Source organism: Equus przewalskii, chromosome 14, assembly GCF_037783145.1.
Source record: "Equus przewalskii isolate Varuska chromosome 14, EquPr2, whole genome shotgun sequence".
Lineage (NCBI taxonomy): Eukaryota > Metazoa > Chordata > Mammalia > Perissodactyla > Equidae > Equus > Equus przewalskii.
In genome coordinates this window covers 8,451,015-8,476,264 of record NC_091844.1, presented here as the reverse complement: position 1 = coordinate 8,476,264, position 25,250 = coordinate 8,451,015, and the positions used below count along the sequence as shown (strand labels likewise).

The following is a 25,250-nucleotide window of genomic DNA, read 5'->3' as shown; positions in this document are numbered from 1 at the left end:
AAGATCTGAACCTGCAAACCCCGAGCTGCCAAAGCAGAGCATGAACTTAACAACTGCACCACCGGGCCTTCCCCAACGCAGCTGCTTATATAGCCGAAATATATAGCCTTATAGTATCTGTGAAACAGCTTTATTTTCCTGGAGAAAAAAGCTCATTAGAAACAAAAAAAAGCAAATCTCCTTTAGGATCGTTGCCTAACCAGCCAACGTCCAATTACGGGGGGAAGCAGGGTAACCCTTCGGCACATTCCTTTCATTAATGCGTGCTTTAAAATGGAGCCTCAAATGTTGGGTGACCACTTTATATGCACTTAAAAGGTATTCAATTTAACTCAGTATGTGACTCAATTTCCTTTAAAATGTCTGCCCCTCCTAACATCTCCGTCTCTTTCATTGTAGCCATGACCCACCCATCTACACACGCTGAAAATCTTTATCCTGTGCTGGAAAATCACGTCTAGCAGGGGACATTTTGTACACAGAAATATAGTCACCACTAACTGTAATTCATTTAATATCCAATTTATTAATCTTATAAATTTTTCAGTTAGCATACTTTTAACCATTAAGTGATCATTTCCCTTAGTAATCACATTACTACTTAAACAAGAGTCAATATTTAGGAATTTACAAAAATAAATTTCCCCAGTTATGAAAAAAGTAGATTACAACTAGAAACATTTGTAAGGATTTAATTAAAATCTCAAGTCTGATAAAGATCCCTTAAAAGTTCTAAGACATCTTAAAAGCAAAAACGACCCACAAAATATAGTATCTTTACATCAAAACTGGTTGGAAGGATGTGAATATCACGAGTTTAACGGTTTTGTATTTTAATCCATACTCATTCTTTCACCTTCTCAGTGTTCTGGTTCTTACATTCCATTCTAGGGTTTCAATAACTCACTAAATAAAAACCTTACACCTCCCTAGGTTTAAGGATCTTACCATATCCGCCCCCTCTCCAAAAAAGAACGTAATTTCTGATGAGCAGAGGCTGAAGGTCCAGGGTTGTCGACTTGAGGGTTTGGCCTGGGGACACGGAACTTGGTTACATAGTCTAAGTCAACTCACACATGAGCTGCGGGCATGAGAGTCCCCTCTTCTAGGTCAAAGTCCCACGTCTTTCATCAGGCAGCCCAGAGAGGAGGGGATAGTTACCATTTCTTTTAGGGAAGTTGGGCTAATTTATCAGCTAGGACTGCACTTGTGGACACTCATTCATGGTCACAGCATGTGGGCACCAGGGCAAACGAGCTGCTGGACCCCTTCTTCCTTCCCTGTGCAGCCCCTGCTTCTCCCAGGAGTGTTTGGCTCCCTCACAAGTGTCATTTCACTCCTTCACTCCCTCAGATAGAAACTAGTCCATGTCTACACTTTATTAACAGACACAAGCTTGACAAAGAAACAAGATGCCCATATGTAGTAATACTTTCCCACTTATTAAAAACAATGACCATTAGGCATATCTACTATGTTGACTCCTTTTTCAATTACAGCAACCCTTTTTTATATTTCATTTTAGCATTAAGTCATGAACTCGTAAGCTTTCATAAACTCAGCTCTTTAAATTAACCATTGTCATTTTATTTTTTGCTCAGATTCACACAACTTGTCAAGTGGGATCTCGCTTCACTGGCTCCTTTATCTTTTCAGCATTGCCTATCAGAAATCAGACTCTGGATTTCTTTCTGGAAACAACAGAATCAAAATCCATCCTGATTTTTTTTCTGCCTCAAGTCATGGAATCAACTCCAAAGAGACGTGATTCCTTTCAGTTAAAAAAAAAAGCATTAGAGATTAAAATCTGGGTGCCTGGGGTGAGCGGGTGAGAATGAGTTAGTGTTGGGCAGGAGTGCTGCTTCTGTGGCTGTTATTGGACCATTTCGTTGTGACAGAGCTGAAAACACATATTTCTTTTAAGGTCACAAAATCACATTGATTTCTTCTATATATTTTCTATAGAATTTCACTCTACATTTCTAATGTGATTCCATCAACCACTAAGACTTTCTCCTAAATTGACATTTCATATAAAGTGAGTTATAAACTGTCGACTAATTTCAAAACACCTCCTGTGCTAGTCCTCTCCTCTCTGTCCCCACTATTTGCCCCCTAAGCCAGAAGCCCCATTTTGGCCAGATCACAGCCTCCCAGTTGACCCCCAGGTTCCAGTCCACCCACATACTACTACTGGACACATCTTCCTCTAGCACCTTCTTCACAACCACACCCCTTTCCTATAAAAATCTTTCAGTGGCTCTTCTTGGTAAGTTCCATTGGAGCTTCCTAGAGCTTAGCCCAGCACAAGGCTGCAGAGGAGGACCCCCTGCAGTGCCTTAGCTTTGCTGCTCTCCCCCCCAGACTGCTTAGGACTGGAATGCAGTCTCTCCACTTCTTCCTTGCTGCCCCCAAAGGGTAGCATTCAGATCTTGTTTCATTCTAAGGATTCTCTGGTAATCACTAAAAGTAAAAAGACGTGGGTGAGTAGCAGAGCTGCAAAACACTGGAGAGTTACAAAGCACATGAAGTTCAGTTTAGTGGTTTTGGTCTCTGGGAGGCTGGCAGTGACTGGCCTGGCCCCTGGGGCTTGGCAGGGAAGAAGCTAGAAGAACCTGTAGGGCTGGACTGAAACATGCAAGGGCCCCAGGCAGGCTAATGATTTTCAATCCTTCAAACCAAACAGTTCTTATTGTATGTCTTACTTGTTTGGGTTATATTATTAGAGTTCATCAAGAATAAGGAAGGCATGGATTTACGGATCCAAATGACTCTCTTAGAATCCCTAGACTGGTGACACTCGGTTCCTAAGCCTCTGGGAAGCTCTAGAATGATCCCTTCTGGGTACCTCCTCAGAGCTCCCTGTCATCTCTCACATCTTATCTGAGCCACCTTTCCAACCTGACTGTCTACTGCTTCCCCAGCTCCCCCGCCTTTTCTTCCCCTCCCTCAGTATGTCTTCTTCCAGCCTTTATGCCCCAAGGGACAGGACAGGTGGAGAGCAGCCCATCCCCATATTCACATCCTATCCTGTAGTCATCTGCCTCCTCTCCCCTCCCCACTTGCTTAGCAAGTAGTGAAACCTGCTAAAATCACTAATAACCTCCTGTTGAAGCAAGCAGTGGGTACATCTCAGTTTTTGCCTTACTTCAACCCTGTAGCATTTAGAACCTGTTGATCACTATGCCCTTCTTTTGACTTATAAGACAATATTTTCAACTAAGTCTTTTCCTGCTGCTCTAATGACACTACTGATCTCCTGCAGCCTCTACCGCCCCCCCCCCCCCCCCCCCGCCTCTTAAATGTAGTGTCTACACTGGTCTTCTCCCTAGAAGTCCTCTTGACTTTACTTCTTCATACCTATAAAATCAGTCTGCTACTTTCCAATCCCACTGCAACTGCCTTGGTTCACACCCTCCTCTTTTGTATATATTGTGTAAATACTTTCCTTCTACCGGTGTCCTTGCTACCATCTTGCCCCCTACTCCAATCTATTCTTCACAGTGTAACCAAATTAATCCTAAAACAAATCTGATCATGGCACAGCCTCCTGAAAGCCTTCCAACGACTCACTACCTATAACAATCTCTTGAGAAAGGCCCCACAGACGATCTCGTCTCTCAGCCTGGAGTCTGGAAAGCCTACTGCTTCAGACCTGTCCTGTGCTGCACACTCTACCACCCCTCTGCCTAGCTATCTCCTGCCCGTCCTTCCAGAACCAGCACAAGCCTCCCTGCTTTCTGCACCCTTGACCCAGCCATGCATCAGGCCGGGCACGACCCTCCGGTGGCCCCACCGTCCAGGACGGTAACGACTCCCGATCCTGAGTGTGCCCTGCTGGACGTGAGCACCTCCAGGGCGGCAGCTGTGTCTTAGGCATCTCTGGGGCCGCCGTCGAATCAGTGAGTGAATGAGACAAGAAGACAAGAACGTCTTCTCTTCCCAGCTCTGCTCTCATCCAACCGTGGGCCTGGGTTTTGGTTTCCTCTGAAGACTTAGACTGGAGCGCGCCTCATTCGCGCAGAGCAGGAGGGAACTCGGCTGCGGGAAGCCGGGCGCAGAAAACGCACTAGTCCAGCCGCCGCCCAGGCGGGCCGCCGACACACGCCTTTCCCTCGGCGCGCGCCGCTTACGTCACAGCCTCGCCGTTCTCTCTGCCCAGCCACACCTCCCACCTGCCGCCAGGCGACCCGGAAGCTGTAGTTGCGACCCGGCTTTGCCTCTCCCACAATACCCCGCGCTCTTCCTTTCCAGCCTGGGCCCGGCAGGGTGAGTATGGGTGGTGGGTCTCGGCTTCGGGAATCTGGCTCCATCCTCGGCCGGGATTGTGCTGGCCTGGACAGCGGCCTTTCTCCTGAGCGGGCCCGGGGCTCCGCGTTGCAGGGAGACGGCAATCCGCGCTGTGTTTAAGGGTTCCCATAGCTCGAGAAGGAGAATGGCCAGGCTTAGGGGAACCGGGGCCGCAGGGGTTTCCGGGGCGGGGGCATTTCAGGAGCGCCGGTGTCTGGACCGCGGGCGGCCGGCTTGCTTTTGCACAGGCCTGGGCTTCAGGGGTCTGGCCGGACCCTCGGTACCCGGAATCGCGCCGAGGGCGGCAGCGTGAGGCCGGGCCCTGTTGGGGGGACTTAGCCTGTGGTTGTCCCATTCTGCTCTGAGCCTGCTTGTCGCCTGCGTTTAGATGGCTCCCGCTAAGAAGGGTGGCGAGAAGAAGAAGGGCCGCTCTGCCATCAACGAGGTGGTGACCAGAGAATACACCATCAACATCCACAAGCGCATCCATGGCGTGTGAGTACCCTGCAGGCGGCCGATGCCGCGCGGGTCGGGGGCTCTCGGAGGCCTGCTCAGTCGATTAGAGGCCGGGTGGTGCAGAAGTCATGCATTTCTTCTTCAGAAGCTCCAGTCTATGCCGTGGAGCCTGTTTCAGGTTTATAGAGTTTAAAGGGTGGTGCTCGGAGGTTAGTGACTGGAGACGTGAGGTTGCGTGATGCAGGTTCTGGGAGAGCCACTTTGGGAAAACTTGGTGATGAGAAAAGCATCCTCCTCAGCCTTTGTAAGTGAATCAATCCCTGGCGGCCTAAAGGGTGAAAGATTTGTATGCGACGGAAAGCAAACTTTAATGTTTCTAGACTCGGATAAAGCTGTACCGGCCCAAGAGGTGAGCACTTTACAGGGTTACTTTCGTTCTCTGACGCACAGCTCTGTGTTGGTGTTGGTTGTAGTTAGTGTTGGTTGGTGATTAGTGTTGGTTGAGTCGTAATAACATGAAACTGCCAGAGAGACGAGAAAGATTGTATCAGTGGAGGGCAGTGCTTGTGGTGAGGACCCAGGAGTGTTGTGGGTTTGTGATGCACAAGAACGTCAGGAAGGGTTTTGTTTTTTTAAAAGATTTTATTTTTCCTTTTTCTCCCCAAAGCCCCCCGGTACATAGTTGTGTATTTTTAGTTGTGAGTCCTTCCAACTGTGGGATGTGGGACGCCGCCTCAGAATGGCCCGATGAGCGGTGTCGTGTCAGCGCCCAGGATCCGAACCGGGAAACCCGGGCCTGCCAAGGGGAGCGCACGAACTTAATCACTCAGCCGTGGGGCTGCCCCGCAGGAAGGGTTTTGAATGTTCTGGTGCTTGTTGTTTTCCTCTGCATTTGGTGTTTAGTTCTTGAGCTTAGTGAGGTTTTCTCCGTTTTTGCACATGGTGCTTATTGCTGATAGTGGAGACCAGATCTCTTGAATACTGTTATTTGGAGTACCTTTAATAGCACAATGTTACAGGGTAATATTCTATGCAGGCACCAATCCATGGAACAGGATTTCTTGCACTTGACTGTGCAGTCATCTCAGGAGAACTAATCTTTGCCGGGGATTTAAATATGCTCCAGCGTCCGCATCGGGCCTGGCATTTTTGCGCTATGTTCCCTGCCCAGTGTTGACATGTGTGAGCTAAGGAGCATCACGCGCATTGTCTTATTTTGGGTCTCTGAGGTGGCTTCTGGGTCAAAACGCCCGTGCCTTTTTTGTGCGTTAATGCTGCTTGTGGGGAACCACATTCCCTTCCCGCCTGTTTATTTGGTGCGTGCGCACATTCGTTTTGGGAGCATATCAAGTACCTGTTATTAGGTATTGTTCTTGGCTCTGCAAATAAGGGCAGAGAACCAAATATCCTGCTTTACTAGTTTACTTACGGGGAGTTAGACAGCAAGGATTTAGATGTAAAATGGTGAGTGCTAAGTGGAACGTAAGTCACTGGTTGAAAGGGGTGCTGTTTTAAAGGCCACACAGATGATGACATTTGAAAAGTGTGGGTGTGAGCCATTGCAGGTGGACGAGGTTTTCGGGCATTTTGTGCTTTGTTACAAAAGCCTCTAGCGAAGACTTAGATGACACTGAATCCTTTCATTATTTTTCAGTCCTTACTTGATCAACAATTGAGAGTTCATTCTTATGTGAAAATGCTGTATTTGTATTACTTCCAAAGGGTCCGGTCGTGTGTTTTTCTTCTTGCTTCTCTAGCTACTCCTTCTACTTTGCTAGTTCCTCCTCACAAGCTTCCTCTTCATATTGAGGAGCCCCAGGACTCAGTCCCTCTTCTGTCTGTGCTTGGTAATAGCAGCTAGTCTTAGGACTGCAAATATCCAACTGCTGTCAACATCTCTACTTGCGTGTTTAAATAGGCATCACAAACTTTGCAGGGCCCCAAACTGAATTCGTGGCATACATCTCCACCCCCAACCTTCCCGTTTCTGGTCACCTTCCCTGTTGCAGTCGTGAGTGATGGCGCATGTCCTCTTGGCTCTGCCTTCCATGGTCTGACCGGTTGCGCTGGTCCCACAAACGTTCTCTCCCTTGAATGGTTAGTTAGCAGCTGTCGCTCCTGGTTCCCTCTCCCAGCCCCAAACACCACCTGATCTATTCTCAAAGTCTTCATTGGCCTCCTGTCTTACTCAGATGAGAAGCCAGAGTTCTTGCTATCATCCCACATGAGCTGGCCACTTATTTTCTTAATCATACCAGGCATGTACCTGATTCAGGGTAGCTTTTTGCTTTATTTTTACTTTTTTTCTCTGTCTGAATGCTTTTCTGAGAGAACTAAATGACTGCCCTTGTCGTCTTCAGATCTTCACTCCAGTGTCTCTGGCCATCTTATTTAAACCTCCAATCCCCTTCCCTAATGCTCCCTCTTTTCCTTGGTTTATTTTTTTGTGTAGTACTCAATACCATCTGATGTACTCAATGTGTCATTTACATAAGCTACGTAAAGAACAGGGCATTATGTCTGTTAGATGTACTACTGTTATTTCTAGTGTCCTTTTTTCTAGATGGTTAAGTATTTAAGTGAATGAAATGAGCTTGCTTAATAGGGTTTTAGAAATAGCAAGGAGGCTGGTGAGGGCAGAGCAAAGGGAGCAGGGGAGATAAGGTAAGAGAAGAGGCAGAGTGAGGTGGAGGGGGTGGGGAGACAGATCTTGTAAGCCATGTGAGGTCACTGAAGGGTTTAGAGCAGAGTTATGTCACCCTAGCACGCTCTGTGTGTTGCTTTGATCGGATTTCAGAGTTCACTTGATCTAACAAAAGTATGGAGCACCCACCATGTGCCAGGCACTGTGCATGGGGGTTACAGAGGTGCCATGGCCCCTTCTCCGAAGTTCACGGTCTTGGGGTGCTGCGATACCTGTTTGGTCTTTGCCCCACTTGGAATGGCCTTCACATATCCAAATGCTTGACCATTTCAGCAGTAGTAAAGTTTTCCTTTTTCATCATCTTTATTAACTGAAAGCATGAAATTCAAATGAATTTATGTACCCTCATCTGAACAATGGGAGTTGGAACACACATGAGTTAATGACAATGCCTGGCTCATAGTGAGAGCTCCAGAGAATTACTGTTATCCTCCTCATACTTCTGGAGAGATCTGTACATTTCAGTTCCCTGTTCTTTAAGTGTAGACCAAGTTAATGAACCTTAAGTGTTGTATACTTGATGTTTAGGCATATTCTAACACCGTTCTTTTATTACATTCTCTTTGGCTGGTGGTTTTATTAGAGCCTGGGGGTGTTTTTGTTTCTTTTGTCAGGAAAGAGTTGACCAGTGTGTATATTAGCATCTCCTAAGGATCATACACAGAGCTTTTGTCCTACATCATTGAAAATGGATTATATATTTTCTCTGTCCCAAGTATTATACTGGGCACAACACACTGGTGGAAAAAAGGATTGGTCCTGCCTTGTTCAGGGTTTGGTTTAGATTTGTTTTGTGAAAATAGGACTGGCTGTGTTATGTATTTCGTTTAATTTTGTTCTCATTTATTTACTCAATTTGAATCTCAGGGGCTTCAAGAAACGTGCCCCTCGGGCACTCAAAGAGATCCGGAAATTTGCCATGAAGGAGATGGGAACTCCAGATGTGCGAATTGACACCAGGCTCAACAAAGCTGTCTGGGCCAAAGGAATAAGGTGCTAAATTTACCTATGTTATGCACTTTTACAATTACACCAGCTTAACCAACTCACTCTGCATAGTCTTTCTAAGTTTAGTAATTTAGCTGATGCACATGAAAGTATTTAAAAAGAAAAATGTGGCAGAGTCAAAGGAGGGGTAGCATCAGCAGGGAAGCCCTTTCAATGTGGTATGTGAACTGAGACCCAAATGATAAAGGAGCCAGCAGTGTGAGGGTTGGGTAAGAGCGTTGCACAGAGAGAACAAACTTGCTGTGATCTGGGGACAGGGGTTATGAAGATGGAGTAGAGTAAGTGAGGACAGTGAATGAGGATGGAGAGTTAGGCAGGGGACGCATTATGTGGAATCTGGTCACGGTGAACTTTGGACTTAGCTCAGACATAATGAGAAACACTGGAGCAGTGGTTTCCAGCCAGAAGCAATTTTACTCACCTTTCCTAGGGGGCATTTTAGATTGTCATTACTGGGGGTCACTACAGGCCAAGGATGCTGCTAAGCATCCTACAATACACAAGGCAGCCCACCATAGCAAAGAATCATCCATCCCAAACGTCAGTAGTGCCAAGGATGAGAACCCTTTTGTAGTTTATAAGCAGGAGGATAGTTTTTTCTGTGGAGGATGATGTAAGGTGCCAGAGTGGAAGTGGGACCAGCTACGCGGGGTGGTACTGGCATGAACTAGGTGATTGTATGAGGCTGCCTGTGTCTGGGTGGTATTTCAGTGTTGGGGTTAGAGGGGATGACATAGAGAGACTTGAGATTCAGCCCTGCAGTGAGCCAGCATTTAGGGTTGTGGTAGAGATGTGTGTAATAAAGGAGCTGCCGACGAGCTCCCTTGAGATAGTAAGGGAGGAGTGGTGTCACATGAGCCAAGAGAAGTCCTAAGTTTCAGGGTGCCTCAAGTCCTGAGATAGATAAAAGGAGGCCATGCCGTCATCTATAAAGCTGCTGAGAGGTTGGATGGGATAGGATCAGAGTGTTATCTGCATAGGTAGAGAAACAGAACATTTAATAGTCTTACATTTTCAATATAGCCTGCAGAGTTTTCAGTGTTTCTCCAGACTTAAATTTAACAGACAAATCTCATAACCAAGATTTGTATGTTGGTAGAGGGGGAAGGACCTAGCGTGTTTGGGCCCACATTTCTGCATGGGATTGAATGCATAGGTTGAAGGTTGGTGGTGGCTGCCTACTAAGACAGGTATGCATCGTGAGACAACAGCATTTAATGCCCGCTTGTAGGTGTTTATTTTCTAGGGAACTGATAAACACATCTAGTACTAGCTGGCTGGTCCAATTAGAGCAAAGGACAGAGCACTAGAAGCATGTTAAGAAGTGAGGACAGGATGTGAGAGAAGAGCAGGTGGCATTGGCTCGAGCAGCACATTTATATTTTTATCAGGAATGTCCCATACCGTATCCGTGTGCGGTTGTCCAGAAAACGTAATGAGGATGAAGATTCACCAAACAAACTCTATACGTTGGTTACCTACGTACCTGTCACCACTTTCAAAAGTAAGTTTTACTCCGTCCCACAAAGCTGTTTAGAGAAACCACCTTAGCCCTGTTATAGCCTGAATTTATGTGTTCAGCAAATACTTAGTGTGCACCTGTATGCCTGGCATTTATCCAGTAGGAATGTAAGGAACAGGTATAATCAGCAGACCTTGTTTAATTGTCAAGGTGTGGAAGAATGCAAAAGGACACAAAACAAGTCTGTATCTGGGTTGTAAAAAGGTCACATGGAATCCTACTGCTTGCCTAAACCCTTCAAGAAAAGGTTTTGGAGTATAAAGTGTGTGGGGCTGGAGGCTGACTGGCTGTCACTTCTTTTACAGATCTACAGACAGTCAACGTGGATGAGAACTAACTGCTGATTGTCAAATAAAGTTATAAAACCGCCTCCGTGTTTCGGTTTTCCTTCGCTGGTTGCACGCTTGTATGTTATAAAGCAGTTTCCAATTATCAGATCATTTGGAGACCTTTTCCTAAATACTGATTCCTCTGTGCTCTTATCCCCAGCCCCTGGGGTTTCTGAATATTTGGACAGGACCTAAGCAGGGTTTTTAGGGTGATTTTTTTTTTAAGTAAGCCTGGCTTGAGAACTCTAGGGAGGTAGGACGTTGGAGGTATGATGTTGATGTGCTTTAACAAACTAAAATGATGCGATCGATACGCCTATGAGGGTTAAGGAAATGTGTTTGGCAGCATGTCTTTAAGCTCCTGCCGGCATCTGTATTGACTATACTTGTGAAAAGGTACAGAATAGTCTTGTAAAATTATTGATTTTTTGATAGGGTAACCAGATTATGCTTAACACTTCATAATTTAGCTCATTTATTTGTAATGGCTCCAGGAGGCATCTCTAGTCCAGATTTACATGGAGCTAAAGTTCAAAAACAAAGTTTCTTAAAGTTACAGTCACAAAAATATGTTAAATTCGGCCTGAAAACAAGGTGTCACAGGGATTCTATTTCATCAGTGTTTAAGCTTCTGACCCTTGTTAAATGCTGCCATAAAGAGATTCCCTTTCTGAAGCCCTGCTGGTGATGGTGCACAGCCACAGCGGGCGTGTGGGCCACCTACAGCATATTGCACTGTTGACGGGGGACGTGGAGACATCTCCAGCTTAGCCAGTCACTGGCACCGTCCAGACCTTAGACACTGAAATAAGGATAAGGTATAAACAAGGACCAAGTCAATACAAAAACTTCTTATTAAAAAACTTGGAGGCCAACATTGAAAGCATGGTTTGTACACAACATTTTTGGAAGGACACAGAGTGAATACAACCAAATATATTAAAACGGTTTCAATTACCAGCATTGAAACAAAATTAGTGCAAAAAAAGCCAAATACAATTGCACAGACAGTGGCTCTTAGATCTTGAAAGGAAACTTGATTCTTGACCTCTCCCATTATCCAAGTGAAAAATGAGAGCTTGGGCTTAGCTTGTCTCTGGGTTAGTATGACACACTGGACTCTTGTGTTCTGAGAACAGAATCAGACCAGCATCACAGCATAAGTGTCCATTTCAGCTAATCATAGACGTGAAATTGCAAGTCACAGCATCGAGGGAATTGACATATGGATACCCTGTGGCACTGCCTATCCACCTGCTAATTCTCTGGAATAAATAGAAATGCTTGAGGGTTGCATCCATTCCCCTAGCCACAGTGACCGTCAGCTGGCTTATCCAGATGCCCAGTTTCTGAAGTATACTCAACGAATCAGACTGGAATCTGGTGTTATAGGCTGACAGCTCACAAAACTGGCCCCTGCTTTGGTATGGCAGACTTGTCTCCACAGCAAGCCGCTGTCTTGCTACAGGCTGCTCAGCTTGAGTTCAGGCTGAGATTGGCGGTTCATTTCCAAGGTTTTGAGACTATATTGATTGATCTTGGCATTTTCAAGTTTGGATTTAATGTCCAGTGGTTTTTCAAAAAAGTTTACTAATGACTGTTCAGTCAGAAGTGATGCTAAGATATGTTCAAGGGAGATAGTCCAGTCCCCTTCTGCCCCCTCAGGAAATCCCTGGGAGTCCTGGGGAATCTTCCCAGTGTTGGTGTCAGCAAAAACGGAGTCCTGCTCAGGGGAAGGAGCTGAAGCCTGCAGCTCCTCCCCACATTCCTGGGAGCCACTTCCTGAGCTGCCACTTCTCTGCCCCACTTCCCCGATCTGCAGCAGCAGAGTGGTTACTGTAGCGATGGCTTGATACAGATCATTTTCTTCTGGATCTTCATGGAACATACTGTACAAAGTTTTACAGAACTGGATAAATTCTCTCTGGAATAAAAAAAAAAAGTCTATATAGCAGCATAACCACGATGGAAGTCTAACGTATTTTTAAAAATTATAGTAGTCCCCCTTATCCACAGTTCATTTTCTGTGGTTTCAGTACTCGGTCAACCACAGTCCAAAAATATTAAATGGAAAATTCCAGGGGCCAGCCCCATGGCCGAGTGGTTAAGTTTGCACGCTCCGCTAAGGCGGCCCAGGGTTTCCCTGGTTCAGATCCTGGGCACAGACATGGCACCACTCGTCAGGCCATGCTGAGGCAGCGTCCCACGTGCCAAAACTAGAAGGACCCACAATTAAAATATACAACTATGTACTGGGGGGATTTGGGGAGAAGCAGAAAAAAAAAAAAGATTGGCAACAGTTGTTTGCTCAGGTGCCAATCTTTAAAAACAAAAGAAAAGAAAATTCCAGAGATAATTCCTACGTTTTAAATTGCACACCATTCTGAGTGGCATGATGAAATCTCAAGCTGTCCTGCTCCATCCTGCCTCGAAGCTGAATCATCCCTTAGTCCAGTATATCTACGCTGTATACACTACCCAACCGCTAGTCACTTAGTAGCCCTCTCGGTTATCAGCTTGACTGTAGGCATATCACAGTGCTTGTGTTCAAGTAACTCTTATTTTACTTAATGGCCCCAAAGCACAAGAGTGATGCTGGCAATTCGGATATGCCAAAGAGAAGCCATAAGTGCTGCCTTTAAGTGAAAACGTGAAAGTTCTCAACTTAAGAAAAGATGCTGAGGTTGCTAAGATCTGCAGTAACTTACTACAGTATGTTATTCTTCTATTTTATTATTAGTTGTTCATCTCTTAGTGTGCCTAATTCATACATTAAACTTTATCATAGGTATGTATGTATAGGAAAAGACATAGTATGTATCGTCATGTGTCACTTAACCACAGGCATATGTTCTGAGAAATGCATCGTTAGACAGTTTCATCATCGTGCACACATCACAGAGTGGACTTAGAAAACCTAGATGGTATGGCCTACTACACCCCTAGGCTATATGGTACTAATTTTTGGGACCGTCGTCATATACCTGGTCCATTATTGAGGGAAACATCGCTACGCAGCACATGACCGTACAGAGTTCAGTACTATGCATGGTTTCAGGCATCCACTGGGGGTCTTGGAGCATCCCCTGCGGATGAGGGGGATGACTGTGCTTAGTTGTTTGAGAAAGCCACATGGTACTTTCTGAAGCAGAATATTAAAAAAGGTAGTCTGCTCTTCCACTCTGAAAACGCTATTAACAGTCTCCAGGGAATTTCAGCAAACGCTTGGAAGTGTGCTGTTTGTCTATACAGCAACTGTTAAGAAATGTGTACATCCCAATACCATTCACAATCGCAACAAAAAGAATAAAATACCTTGGGGTAAATTTAACTAAGGAAGTGAAGGACCTATATAATGAAAATTACAAGGCCTTTCTGAGAGAATTGGATGACGACATAAGGAGATGGAAAGACATTCCATGTACATGGATTGGAAGAATAAACATAGTTAAAATGTCCGTTCTACCTAAAGCAATCTACAGATTCAACGCCATCCCAATCAGAATCCCAATGACATTCTTTACAGAATTAGAACAAAGAATCCTAAAATTCATATGGGGCAACAAAAGACCTCGAATTTCTAAAGCAATCCTGAGAAAAAAGAACAAAATGGGAGGCATCACAATCCCTGACTTCAAAACATACTACAAAGCTACAGTAATCAAAACAGCATGGTACTGGTACAAAAACAGGTGCACAGATCAATGGAACAGAATTGAAAGCCCAGAAATAAAACCACACATCTATGGACAGCTTATCTTTGACAGAGGAGCTGAGGGCATACAATGGAGAAAAGAAAGTCTTTTCAACAAATGGTGCTGGGAAAACTGGAAAGCCACATGTAAAAGAATGAAAATTGACCATTCTTTTTCACCATGCACCAGAATAGACTCAAAATGGATCAAAGACCTAAAGGTGAGACCTGAAACCATAAGGCTTCTGGAAGAAAACGTAGGCAGTACACTCTTTGACATCAGTATTAAAAGGATCTTTATGGACACCATGCCTTCTCAGAGAAGGAAAACAATAGAAAGAATAAACAAATGGGACTTCATCAGACTAAAGAGCTTCTTCAAGGCAAATGAAAACAGGATTGAAACCAAAAAAAAACCCCACTAACTGGGAAAAAATATTTGCAAGTCATATATCTGACAAAGGCTTAATATCCATAATATACAAAGAACTCTCGCAACTCAACAACAAAACATCAAACAACCCAATCAAAAAATGGGCTGGAGACATGAACAGACATTTCTCCAAAGAAGATATACTGATGGCCAACAGGCACATGAAAAGATGCTCATCATCGCTGATCATCAGGGAAATGCAAATCAAAACTACACTAAGATATCACCTTACACCCGTTAGAAAGACAAAAATATCTAAAACTAATAGTAACAAACGTTGGAGAGGTTGCGGAGAAAAAGGAACCCTCATACACTGCTGGTGGGAATGCAAACTGGTGCAGCCACTATGGAAAACAGTATGGAGATTCCTCAAAAAATTAAAAATAGAACTATCATACGATCCAGCCATCCCACTACTGGGTATTTATCCGAAGAGCTTGAAGTCAGCAATCCCAAAAGTCCTATGCACCCCAATGTTTATTGCAGCATTATTTACAATAGCCAAGACATGGAAGCAACCTAAGTGCCCAGCAACAGACGAATGGATAAAGAAGATGTGGTACATATATACAATGGAATACTACTCAGCTGTAAAACAGAACAAAATCATTCCATTTGCAATAACATGGATGGACCTTGAGGGAATTATGTTACGTGAAATAAGCCAGCAAGAGAAGGATAATCTGTGTATGACTCCACTCATATGAGGAATTTAAAATTATGGACTAAGAACAGTTTAGTGGATACCAGGGGAAAGGTGGGGTGGGGGGTGGGCACAAAGGGTGAAGTGGTGCACCTGCAACACAAATGACAAACATTAATGTACAACTGAAATTTCACAAGATTGTAACCTATCATTAACTCAATTAAAAAAAAAAACCTTCAAATTTAATTCTAGGTAGAATCTTTACATTTTCTCCCCATCTTTGTAAATCTTACTGGCTTTAATATCATGAATACCTTTGCTCTAACTACATTAAAAAACAGAGAAATGAAAGTAGAAAAAAAAAAAAGAAAAAAGAAATGTGTACATCCTAGAGGATGTGCACACCCTTTAACCCAGCAAGTTGACTTGTAGAAATGGATACAAAAACTATGCACAGAGATTTGTCTATAAGGATATTTAAGCTGGGATTTCTAATAGAAAAAATTGGGGAACAGCTTAAATATTGTGACCAAATAAAATTGTTCACCTGGTGGGAATACCATATGGCAACCAAAGGCTGTAAAATGAAGTAGAACTGTGATGCTTGCTGCCTTCTCAAATTGCAGACACGCTCCCGACCAGATTGAGAATCTGCACGTCACATGATGAGACATGCTTCAAGTGGGATTTAGCTACAAAATTACTCTAGGAATAGGAAATTAATAATTGTTTAATTATTTGGAGGAAAAAACCATGACTATTTTGAAGTAAATGAAACCAAGATATTAACACAGCCCATTTTTGTTTACAGTAAAGAAAAAAAAGTTGATGTTATGTATATCAGAATGTTACTACTGACAGCTCTGGGCGAGGAGATTTAACTGATTTTCCAGGCAAGGAGCAGAATGAGCATTTGACGGCAACTCTGCAACAGAGTAGAGCAGCACTTCTCACATACGCCAGGAACTGCGAATCCCACAAGACGCATGGCAGTCAAAACACGGCTGGGAAACACTGCATGCTCAGTTCCACTCTGGGAGGCTCACCGTACACACACCACCGAAAAGATTTAAGTGCTATAATAAAGGAATGTTTGCAACTTTAAGCCTGCATTTCCCAAACACTGGGAAGAATCGTTTTCAAATAGAAAATTTAAAAACTAACCTACCACCATCAAATGGCACTTGAGTGTAGCAAAGAACCCTTTATTGACAAATACTTGGAGGTTTTGGAGACTCATATGAGCACTGTATATTATGCAGCCAATTATTTTCAAGAAACCGGAAAGTACACTAATATTTTTTAAGAGAAGAATGTTGCATCCACAGTGCTCCCAAATGCTGCTGTCACTCTAGGGAATAAATCTTCATCACAACCCGGGGAAATGTATTTGATATAAAAACTCTTCAAAGACATGTGGCAGCCTTCTGTTTTGAAGAGCTTGGAATATCCGAAAAGATCACAATGTGTTTTTTTTTGAGGAAGATTAGCCCTGAGCTAACATCTGCTGCCAATCCTCCTCTTTTTGCTGAGGAAGACTGGCCATGAGGCTAACATCTCTGCCCATCTTCCTCTACTTTATACGTGGGACGCCTACCACAGCATGGCGTGCCAAGCGGTGCCATGTCTGCACCCAGGATCCGACCTGGCGAACCCCAGGCCGCCGGAGCAGGATGTGCACACTTAACCGCTGCACCACTGGGCCTACATCACAATTTAAATATTTCCCATTTAAATGTTCAGCTCCCAAAAGTTACAAGATCCTCTCATTAGGGCTTTGGAGGTAAAGGGGCCCAAGCTCAATTATCAAGCTTACCTCTGAACAAAACATTCGGCAAAACAGTTAATCCTGCACAGAAGAAAGTCCATACCTGGCTCATTTTGGGCAACTCTTTCTCAGTTTTATCTTTTTCTTTGGCTAAATCCTTAATCATCTGCTTCAGCTGTTTCTGATAATCAAATGCATCACCTTGAGAGGAAGAAAACAATATATAATTTAATCTAAATAAATTCAATGAAAGCAAGAAGGAAAGTACACGGAAGCAGGTGGTGAGGGGATGAGGAGTCCCACTAAGCAATTCCACGTACAAACTGAAAAGCGGAGATTACAGTAGAGGGAGAGTCTGCTTTACAACAACTGAATGGAGCGTGGTGGCTGTTGCTACAAGGACCTCTGAAACACCAAGCAAGAGGAATAAGCCCGGTGGGAAGACTGAGGGGCAGTCACCCAATACACTGCAGCTAGGAGAGCTTCTGGCCTCTGGAAGCAGTGGGCTCAGTGTTCATTCACAGGAGGAAAGGAACAGACAAATCAGCTTCTAAGAAGTCACTCCCACCTACTTCATGGTAGGCCTGACAGGAAGATAACGATGAAAAGAGGTACGTGCCATTTGACTTCCCAAAGACCAGGGGTCGCGACGTCGACAACAGAGGATTCTTTAATGGTGACTGGCTGTCTCGGTCATTTTCAGTGAGTGCTTTAAAAAAAAAATTGAACAAATTATTGTGCCTTCCCAAAACTGACAGAGTAATTTAACTTTTTAGGCAAAAAAAAGTGAAGGCTAAGCCAGCAGCCCCCAACCTGTGGGCTGCAGTCTTTTCAGGATCCATGAACCCAGCCATACACCAAGCATGTCTGCATACACAGAACAAAGAAAATATTTTACACCCCAGCGAGTGCCTTTTCCCAGACCTATGTAGTTCCTGTTGTAATTAATGAAATGCAAATTCACAGAAGGACACTGCTCATGTTGTCCTGGGAAAATGCATGTAGTAAAATCCCATTTTGTAAGACATATATATATATATATGTATACACATACACACATATAAGAAACTCTAGAAATAAATACACAATCTCTGGATGGCAATATAATAGGTGATTAAACTTCCCATGGTATTATTTCTCTATAATGAGCACATACTGCTATACTTACATAATTTCTAACAAAAATTGAAAAAAGCTTTACTGAATTCAAAGCAGCATTTTATCATTAAGAGGTCTCTTGAAATATACTAAAACACGATTATATTGGAACCCTCTTACACTGCTTGTGAGAATGTACGGTGGTACAGCCACTTTAGAAAACAGTCTGGCATTCCGCAAAAGGTAAACATAGAGTTACCACTCCTAGGTATATACCCAGGAGAAATGAAAACATTTATCTCCTCAAAAACTTGTACACAAAAAACTTGTACACTTCGTAGCATTGTGCCTAAGAGACAAAAAGTGGGAACATCCCAAATGTCCGTCAGTTGATGAATGGATAAATAAATTACGGCATACCCATCAAACAGAGTATTATTTGGCCACAAAAAAGAATGAAGCACTGATATAAGCTACAACATGGATGAACCTTGACAACATAACAAATAAAAGGCAGACACAAAACGGCACATATTACGTGATTCCATTTATATGAAATGTCCCGAACAGATACATCTATAAAGACAGAAATCAGGGGGAAATGGATGGATTGGGGGAACAACTAAAGGGTACAAGCTTTCTTTTGGGGTAATGAAAATGTTCTAAAAGTGACTGTTGATGGTTGCATAACTGTGAATATATTAAAAATCACTGAATTGTACAGTTTAAATGGATGAATTGTATGGTGTGGAAATTGTAAATCAATAAAGCTTCTACAAAAAAACAATTATAAAGGGGATTAGAGACAAAGGATCCTCATATTTTAAAAAGGCTGAAACTTACTAGTAAGCCATTCACTGAGAGTAAGTCAAAGGCGAAATTCAGTTGTCATCCAACAAATATCCACATGATGGCACTAAAGCCTTGATAAGATACTTTCCGTCCTACCTGGGAGGTAGGTTTCTGGGTTTTGTTTGTTTTTGGTTTTGTTCTGTCTTTTCTATAACAAAGATATTGAGTCATATTTTTCCAATTTTTCCCAAAAAGAATTCTACACGGTGGTCTATGTGAGACTCCTCCACACCCTGGATGGAACTGGGGCAGTCATGACGGAAACAAATTTCCCAGGTAGTAGCTGCTGGGATGCCCAGAGGACAGGGGGACCCTCTCTCAAGTAGCTGGGTGTGTCAGACAAGAGAAGAAGCGCGTACACAAGTCGCTCTAACAGAAGAACCATGACGCACAAATGTCATGGGAGCAGAGAGGAGCAGTTAATTCAAGGGGTGGGCCAGTGTCCACAAAGGATGCAGGTGAAGTATCAACAGTGACCAGGAGGCGGAAAGGCCAACCAACCCACAGGGCAGAGCTGCTCATCCTCTTTCCTGTCCTGGCACACAGAAACCACCACCACTCAGACTGGACACTGGAGGACACCGGAGGAAGCTTGGAGTTCATCCCCTTATCTTTCATGATGAGAAACACAGAATGCCATATATTAGGGAAAACAGTAAAGCTTAGTTTACATACGATCTTTACGTGTACTTTCGATCTTTTTAAATGAGCTATTTGAATTAACTTTTATCAATGTAACCTTACTTTACATTCCTATATATATGCAGCTCATAATTCAAGATTATAAATGGATTAAGAGACGTTCCTATTACACTTTTCATTGTGTCTCACTTCAAGCACTACACAAGTTAAAATCTGATAAAGGATTTCATTTGGTTATCTGAAACTCCCCAACTCAGACTTTTGTTTTAACTTGGTAGATAACTTCATCACTTCAACAGATACCACCGGCAGGAAGGTCTCTTCTTTCCAGCTTTAAGAGTTTCCATTAGTCAGTGTGCATAGTTTTCATTTTCTGTATCACTGTTACCACTGCTGTCTTCATCACTTTCTAAATGGGATGCCTGTGGAGGGAAAAAGCCAGTCCCCACTGAAAGTGCCTCCTTTCTGGCAGAGGAGCACCTATACTGCCTTCATCACAATTTGGCCTTCAGATGCAGCTGAGACACTCCAGTTATCAAAATAATACCATTCTCCGTCATATTTTTTTCTTGCAAAAGCAGTATAGTGCCCTCTTGCCCCTCCATAGTGGTTGGAAACAGCAATCGAACTGTAGCAGCAAGGCCTTGCATTTGGATTAATTAGAATTCCAACATATCCACCTCAGTGATAGGAAAACCCACTAAATCAACGAGCTGTGTCTCAGATAGCTCCTGTAAGAAAATCACTTGAGATGTAACACGTACTGGACACAGGGATCATAAATCCAATTTCTTAGTGGCTTCTTGACAATTTGGATAATACCACGGATCTTCAACACCTAGCTTTTGTTTTGTAAAAACTTCAATGGAATCTTTTATTTTCACAAAAGGTTTTTTCTAGGAGGTTTTTGTTCTACATTTTTCATGTTCCTCAGTGGCATTTTCAACTCAGGATCCCCATCCAAAGAACAGATCTTTCATCTGGCCTAAACTGTCTCTCATCCAATCGAATACGCCTGGTGTCATTTCTGATGTAGCTGTCAGTGCTGCCTACGTCATCGAATTGGAGTGCAACCTCTCATTTTCTGTGTCCTGTGAGAAGCTGACCTTCCTAAGCCTCCTGAGCACACCATCCATCTGCAGAATCATTCTCTCCGCAACTGACCCTTCAGACGACTGCTTCATTCTCTGAGGAGGCTCCTGATCCTGCTGGGACTCATCATTTAGCTCTTCTGTTTCTGCTTCACTTGCTCAGTCGTCCTCAAATATGCCATTTGAGCCATTTCCATTAATAATTGGGTCCTTAGAGCAGTGTAGGATCCTTCACTTTCTTGGATTCCAGTAGATATTTTGACATATTAGCACATTCTCAAAAGCAGACCATAGAGTTTATCTTCAGTATTGTTTCTTAGTACAGCAGTCCCCCTTTATCCAGTTTCAGTTACCTGTGGTCAACTGTGGTCCAAAAATATTAAATGGAAAGTTCCAGAAATAAACAATTCATAAGTTTTAAACTGCACACGGTTCTGAGTAGCATGAGGAAATCTGACAGCATCCCGCCTGGGACGTGACTCACCCCTTTGTCCAGCAGATCCACACTACCGACTACCCACCTGTTAGTCACTTAGGAGCCTCTTGGTTATCAGATCAACTGCCGTGGTATTGCTTGTGTTCAAGTAACCCTTATTTGTTTAACAAATAAAAGTGCGCGAGTGATGATGCTGGCAATTCGGATATGCCAGAGAGAAGTCATAAGTGCTTCCTTTAAATGAAAAGACCATAGTACATAGTAGAGGGTTGAGTACTATCTGCGGTTTCAGGCATCCAATGGGGGTCTTGGAACGTATCCTAGTAACTGTATAACCATAAGAAACGGCCAAGAAAAAAGTGAAGAACCAATATGATGGGGATAACCTGTGTGCCAAACTTTCCTCTCGGGCAAACAGCAGTTGTCACATGCTCTGTATCTTCCATCCTGTTGATGTTAATTTCAAACACATAATATCCCATTCCATACTGCTAAGGTTTCTATCCACAGTGAATATGCTGTGAAATCTATGACTGTATATATCAGACCTATCACCTTATCTGCAGGTCCTCTTGACAAAGCAGACGATGTCATGCAAAGATCTTGTGTATTTCCAATTGTACTGGATGGGGTTAGAAAGTGGATCCATTCTAAGTAAACGAACTTAAATTTTCATGGTACATACTTTTATCATGGGCAATGGAACAAAATAGATTTTGTCAAGTAACAAAATGACTCAAATGGTACTGAAATCTTAGCATACTCAGGACTCCTTAACATTAGTTTTCATGTTAATATTAATATTGAAAGGGCTACATGCAATTCTTGCTTAGGACTTTAAATAATGACCTCTTCAAAAGAGACTGTCACCATAAGTGAGAAACTGGACAGGAAAGTGGAAGCAAATGGCATTTTTCTACACTTGACAGAAACTTCTTTCTTGTCATTACCGAGAATTTGAATGATTCAAATGTTTTGGATTTTACTTCAAGTGTGTAATCATTCTGTGTATCAAACAGCTTCTCCCTTACTGACAAATGTGATGTTGAAATTCTTTTGCCTAATATGCCTGGATTTTGAATCTAATCAACATTTTTTCATATCAAATGTTTCAAAATAACAAAGCACTTCTTCATATACAGATATTGCTGGATTAGTCAATAATTATATTTCAGGATTCAAATTATAACACTGACTAAACATCACTAATGTTTAACTTCATTCTTCTAATGAAGAATAACTTCATTCTTTTCTAATTTGAATATTTTATTTGAATCCATACTTTGTCAGTACGTTAATATACTTTCATGTACTCTTTCAATTTTCAATTAAGTTTATTCAGGTTTTTAATATTTTAAGTCCTTTTTTAAAGCCACTAACTATCTTTAACCAAACTGCAAATTGGAATTATTCACAAGGTTTTTCCTTTTAACTCACCTTCCTGACAAAACTTTCCTTTGGACAGCAATGCACTTGGATGTATGGAAGACCTCAGAAAGAAATCTCTATTTCTTCACAAAGCTGAACACAAAGACTAGAGCAGCTCGAATTTTATTAGATTGAGCATTTTAAGAACATCATTTAATGTGGAGCCAAACCAGTAAGGAAGCCTTTTGGAGCCTACTCTGCAGATGTAGTAACATACTCCCTGCACCTCTGTTTCCGGGAGGAACTCTGACGTCAGCTCCTCTCAGTACACTTTCTTACAGAAAGCCTCCAAGTGCCTCCTTCCTCTGTGTCCCTTTACCATTTCCAGTGTGTCCCTCTCAGCAGCCTGCCTGATGCTTCTTTCTAATGAGCCTCATGTTCTCCCAGGAAATTGACTTTTGGAAGTCCAATTTGTATAATTAACTGAGCAAAATGACCATATCTGTAGATTTATCAATCTGCAATGAAAACTCCTGATTTAATAATCTTCTGGAATACTGTTTGTCTCTACATCACCTGATAGGGTATCAAATCACCTGGAATATTTCTTTACTATTTCCTTTGCTAAACAGTGTTGCACTCACCACAGAGCTTTAATAAAGTGGGCTCTTCTGGAACTGTGAGGCCTTGGGCTTAGCTCTGCCTTGCTTCCTGAGTTGCATCAGAAGCCTCTGTAAGCAGCCTCTCAGAACCCTCTGCCTCCTCTATCGTCCTTGCAGAATCCCAGGCACTCTGCACAGGTGGGTGTCACCATGTGGCCCGATGGGCAGCACCGCCTCCCTTCAGGCAGAGCAGACATTTACTCTCCAGGCACACAAGTTCAAACTGCAGGTAATCCTCAGTAGATTTCCTAATTAGTGAGTTAAACTTTTTTTTTCGGTTTTTTTTTGAGGAAGATTAGCCCTGAGCTAACATCTGCTGCCAATCCTCCTCTTTTTGCTGAGGAAGACTGGCCCTGAGCTAACATCCGTGCTCATCTTTCCCTACTTTATATGTGGGACGCCTACCACAGCATGGCTTTTGCCAAGCAGTGCCGTGTCCGCACCAAGGATCCGAACCGGTGAACCCCAGGCCACCAAGAAGCCGAACGTGCAAACTTAACCACTGCACCACCAGGCAGGCCCCTAAACTTTTCTTTTTTCTCTGAGTAGTGTCTTTGCCCCTTTTAATCAAAAACTTATTCATTATAGTGGAAAGTAAATATCTGTTAAAATTAAATCTATTTAAATGAAAAGTACCTAAAGGTATTGTGAGTCTTCATGGCCTTGGGAAACTGATGTTTTAAAATAGAGGTTTTCAGTTGTCTGTATTCGTAAGATTTTTTTTAAACTACATCAAAAATACAAATGTTAACTATAGGTTAGCAAAATAATATATCAATAATATATCAAATAATAATATATCAAATCTTAATTTCCACTTGATTTAACAATTTAGATTCTGGGTCATACAATATAAATATTACAATTTTATATGTTCAAAAGGCTTTTGAAAAATTGATTTTCTGAAGCCATGGAGGTCTACAAATGCCTTTAATGAACTGATATAATTGAAATATGTCTTTTAGAAATAAACTTATAATTTGGAAAATAATAATTCATTATGAAGTTATATCAAGAATCAAATATCAATCTCAAAAGACAATCTAAAAAACAATAAATTTAAAGATATATCAAGAATGGGAACTCTGTACTATATTTTCAACTTTTCTATAAATCTAAAATTATCCCAAAAGTTTATCTAAAAGCCAAGGGGCCAGCCCAGTGGCATAGCAGTTAAGTTCAAGTGCTCTGCTTCGGTGGCCTGGGGTTCACCAGTTCGGATCCAGGGTGCAGACCTAGCACTGCTCAGCAAGCCATGCTGTGGCAGCATCCCACATATAAAACAGGAAGACAGGCACAAATGTTAGCTCAGGGCCAATCTTCCTCAGCAAAAAGAGGAGAATGGGCTGTGGATGTTGGCTCAAGGCTAATCTTCCTCAAAAAACAAACAAAGAAAAAAATCAAGATAAAATAACTGAATACAATAAAATTAATCATATTCTATTTAGGAATACCAGATATTAATGATTATGAGAAGATGATAATGATGCCAATGACGACGATGATGATACAGGAACAATTATGGGTATCTTCTATGTGAATAGGAAGATATTTATGAAAAATAAGGGCAAATTAAATAAAAAACCAAACTCAATAACTTATATTGGCATAAAAGGCAAAGAACTTCATTGATGCTAAATAATTTGCAGTAAAGTAATAACGAGTCCATGGGAAGGGTGAGGAGGAGCCATCTGTGGCCACTGGGGATGACGTGCATAATGAAGCATATGCCAAATCAGTGATGGCTGAATTCAGGAAGTGTACCCAGAAAGCCCACAAATAATGTCCACGCGCCTTTTCAGCTTTTGTATAGGTGTCATTAGTTGTGAAAGCCACCAGGATCTCGTAGCCCTGGAACCTCCCAGCCTGCCGGCCTCCCTCCCTCGCTCGCTCCTCGGCAAGTTCTGTCAGAGGCCCCATCCAACACTAGTACATGGCACCGGTGTTCGGAGACCCTCTGGGATTCCTAATCCACCTCCATCAGCTTCAAAGCTCAAAGGAATATACCTTAACGTTAACGCCAAGCTTGATCTCACAGGTCTCAAAACTGCTTCCTGTGTCCTGGTTACCACTGCTTAAATCTGAAGGAAGCGTGGTCTTATGTGCTGGAAAAATAAAACGACCCTTCAAAAGTAGCAGGCTAAAATAACTCTCTCTTAAGGCAACCAGGGTCTGGCTTCCCTACATTCCACAGGCCAGTGGCTCTCAGTGGGGTCCTCTGGGAGGGGGCCCCGTAACTGTGCGTTAACAA

General features: G+C 42.8%; 2 protein-coding genes and 1 pseudogene across 5 annotated transcripts in view; 1 reads left to right on the top strand and 2 right to left on the bottom strand.

The window, feature by feature from the left end:
- The first annotated feature begins 4,022 nt into the window (after window positions 1-4,022).
- RPL31 (ribosomal protein L31) lies at window positions 4,023-10,350 on the top strand. Its single transcript, XM_008523711.2, has 5 exons — window positions 4,023-4,269; window positions 4,679-4,785; window positions 8,318-8,443; window positions 9,850-9,962; window positions 10,286-10,350. The coding sequence occupies exons 2-5, from the start codon at window positions 4,679-4,681 to the stop codon at window positions 10,315-10,317; spliced, it is 378 nt and encodes a 125-aa protein (XP_008521933.1). The 5' UTR covers window positions 4,023-4,269; the 3' UTR covers window positions 10,318-10,350.
- A 790-nt stretch (window positions 10,351-11,140) lies between these two features.
- Window positions 11,141-25,250, bottom strand: part of TBC1D8 (TBC1 domain family member 8) — a 112,849-nt gene continuing 98,739 nt past the window's right edge. For 3 of the 4 annotated variants that reach the window (XM_070573469.1, XM_070573468.1, XM_070573470.1), the window contains 3 exons: window positions 17,470-17,559; window positions 16,954-17,051; window positions 11,141-12,233 (listed from right to left, as the gene is read on the bottom strand). In XM_070573469.1, the coding sequence (XP_070429570.1) occupies window positions 11,772-12,233; window positions 16,954-17,051; window positions 17,470-17,559 (650 nt within the window). In that variant the 3' untranslated portion in view covers window positions 11,141-11,771. Of the gene's footprint in view, window positions 12,234-16,953; window positions 17,052-17,469; window positions 17,560-24,602; window positions 25,105-25,250 lie in introns of those variants that run through there. The other variant, XM_070573471.1, reaches the window with a different exon arrangement.
- On the bottom strand, window positions 19,652-24,919 carry LOC103553242 (ubiquitin carboxyl-terminal hydrolase 15 pseudogene; annotated as a pseudogene).

Coding starts and splice junctions, on each gene's coding strand:
- RPL31 (XM_008523711.2), top strand. CDS start 4,679: ATGGCTCCCGCTAAGAAGGGTGGCGAGAAGAAGAAGGGCCGCTCTGCC. Junction 4,786..8,317: donor CACAAGCGCATCCATGGCGT/GTGAGTACCCTG, acceptor TTTGAATCTCAG/GGGCTTCAAGAAACGTGCCC. Junction 8,444..9,849: donor GTCTGGGCCAAAGGAATAAG/GTGCTAAATTTA, acceptor TATTTTTATCAG/GAATGTCCCATACCGTATCC.